The sequence below is a fragment of the Ceratotherium simum genome, chromosome 17, assembly GCF_057802395.1.
Source record: "Ceratotherium simum simum isolate JZ-2026a chromosome 17, ASM5780239v1, whole genome shotgun sequence".
In the NCBI taxonomy this organism is placed as follows: Eukaryota; Metazoa; Chordata; class Mammalia; order Perissodactyla; family Rhinocerotidae; genus Ceratotherium; species Ceratotherium simum.
In genome coordinates, this window is record NC_141916.1 from 13,143,798 (window position 1) to 13,146,829 (window position 3,032).

Sequence of the window (3,032 nt, forward strand, 5' to 3'; positions counted from 1 at the left end):
CCACTAGCTTAAAAAGATGTCAGCAGTGAAAAGCAACAATAGATCCTGTAGGGGGATTGAGAGACTTCTAACCTTGCCTCTAGAAACCTCTTCTAAGCCTAGCTTCTGAAAATGGACATATAAGTTGACAAAATGTTGAGACTCTTTGCCCCAGTTGGAGAAAAGTAGACCACTGTATATCCTTTTTAATATTGCTCCTTTATGGAAGGATGGCTACTGTTGAAACATAAATGAAAAATGAAGGAGAATAAAATTATTGAAACTGAAAGAAGCACAGTCTCAGGCTCCATGATGAAGAAAAATCCCAATGCTAGAGTTCCTTCAAAACAATGCTGGTAATATCACTTCCTTTCTTAAAACTTCACTTGACTCACCAATGTCCAACTAACTCCATATTTGTAATTAAATATGATCTGGCCTCTCTTCCTCACTCCAAATTCTTACCTTCCTAGTCTCCTATATAAGCAATGTGTTTTGCCTCTGAAATTTCAAATCATTTCCAGAACACAGTTAACTCTTTCCAACTGTTCTTTTTATGGATTCTCATTCATCTTTTTCTAATAACATTTATCATGTTATTTTATTTTTGTAAACTTATAACACAAATTTGTAGTCTATACACTTTTTCATTGCACTTGACTGTAGATTCCTAGACATTAGGACACATGCCTTTCATATTTTTATCCTAAAGGGCCAGTTCAGCCACTGAAAAATAGTAGACACTCAATACATATTTATTAAGTGAAATATATTTTCATTGAAATGTATTCTGTTTTTAAATCTTCACTATCTTTTTGATGGTGTCTTTTAATGCTCGCTTCACTTGCTGATTTCTTAGAGTGTAAATGAAGGGGTTTAATAAAGGAGTAATTGAAGTAATGAGCACAGCTATTCCTTTGTTGAAAGCACCTTCTTCTTTTGCAGAAGGATTAATGTACATAAACATGCAGCTGCCATAAGACAGGGAAATGACAATCATGTGTGAGGAACAAGTGGAAAAAGCCTTTGTCCTTTGCTGGGCAGAAGGGATCCTCAGAATGGTCCTAATAATATATGTATAAGAAAGTGTCACCAGCACCAGAGTAACCACTAGAGTCACAACTGCCAAGAAGATGACCATCAATTCTAAGAGGCTTGTGTCTGAGCAGGCAAGATCCAGGAGGGGCCCATAGTCACAGTAATAGTGATTCAGCACATTGGACGCACAGAAACTCACCTTGCTCATCAGGATGATTGGGGGGAAGATAGCTAGGAATCCCCCCAGCCAGGAGCAGAACACGAGTTGTAGGCAGACTCTGCTGCTCATGATGGTCAGGTAATGCAGAGGTTTGCAGATTGCCACATAGCGGTCATAGGACATAGAAGCCAGGAGGTAAAACTCTGTTGCTCCAAGAAATATAGCAAAAAAATACTGGGTCAAGCATCTAGCAAAGCTGATGGCTTTATTTCCTGTTGTCATGCTGGTCAGAAATCTGGGAATAAAAATGGACGTGAAGGAAATTTCTAAGAAGGAGAAATTCCGGAGGAAGAAGTACATGGGGGTCTGGAGGTGGGGGTCTACTAGAGTGAGTATGATGATGGTCAGATTTCCTAGGACACTTAGCATGTAGGTGAGGAACAGAAAGATGAACATCACAACCTGGACTTCAGGTTGGTTTGTGAGGCCCAACAGAATGAACTCAGTAAACGTGGTCCTGTTTTTCATTGTTGACCTTTAGTAGATCTAAAGGGAAAAGGTGAGAATGAGGAAAACCAAAGTTTGTCAGGGTGGGAGACATAAAGCTGATTGTAATCAACAGGATCAGGTCATATATTACTCTCCATGCCTTTGGCCCAAACCAATGTCCCATTGGACTGGACTCGTTTCCATGGAAGCCCTATATCTTCCATGTAAGTGACCTTATTCTTAAAGCCTTTGTAATTCCTCAAATCAATCTATTCCGGGACACTTGACAGAATCTATTAGAGAATAATTACTCAGAATTTTTTCAGAGGAATATGTTTTTGAACCTATCCTTTCCTCCCAAAATGTTTATGAAATCTCCACATTTAAGTCACTTTCCTGACTCTCTTAAACTCTTCTGCTTCTGTGCTATTGGTAGAAATATCTCTAGCTGATTCTGTTTTCTGTGCTTTCCTTTCCCTTCCTTGGGCCCTTTTCCCTTTCTGTGCTTCTTTCTCCTCCCTGTTCTAATTGATGCTTCACTGGCTATATACCATAGACCTTCATCTTCATTCCTGTCCAAATTTCTGATTTCTTTATTTCAGAAACCAATAGGAATTTCCCCACACAGATGATGCTGAAGTTCTTGATGCATAATTTTTTTTTCTGCACCCTCACTTCATTTTTAGGATGGATTTGAAATAGGCCTTTAGGACTTGAAGATCTTTCGTTCAGTCCTATCTCACTGTATGTATATTGTGAGTTTTTTTGTCTAAATGAACAAGGCTTAGGCATGAATAAATCATATTAATTAGCATTTTCTTATATGTTTCTCTGCCACATTCACAGTCTCCTAGGCACTGATTTGGGATACATCTTTGAGAATAGAGATCTTGAGAGATCCACATGCGGCATCTCAGAGTGGATTTTGCTCAAAGTCTTAAAGATTCCTCAGTGGGAAACTCAAGATGACATTTTATCATGCCTCAAACTTTCTGATCCTCTATTCTTGCCATACACAAACCAGGAAGGATGACATCCATGTCTCTAACAATAAAAGTCTTTTACAGATAAGTTGATATTCCCCAAGGAAAGATGGATGGTGGTGGTATCCTGTGTGCATCCTTAAATTTTCTCACGAAGAGGCAAAAACAATACAAAGGGCTCCTCTCATTCAAATGCATATGGTTAGAAAAATCATATCCTCACAATCATTCTTGTCAATCTCTCCATTATTCCATACAGCTTTTGGATGCAGCAGGTGCTGGATCCACTACAGCCCTCCCTTCCCTGTTTGTACTAACCTGTGGTCTGCATTTCCTCCAGATTTTCACAATTGATTGATTTCACGATCCACATTTATAGAATA

At 38.8% G+C, this 3,032-nt stretch overlaps 1 protein-coding gene across 1 annotated transcript; it reads right to left on the bottom strand.

Annotated features, from left to right (window-relative positions):
* Positions 1-775: 775 nt before the first annotated feature.
* LOC101391580 (olfactory receptor 6C4) lies at positions 776-1,708 on the bottom strand. Its single transcript, XM_004429201.3, has one exon. The coding sequence runs from the start codon at positions 1,703-1,705 to the stop codon at positions 776-778; it is 930 nt and encodes a 309-aa protein (XP_004429258.1). The 5' UTR covers positions 1,706-1,708.
* Positions 1,709-3,032: the final 1,324 nt, after the last annotated feature.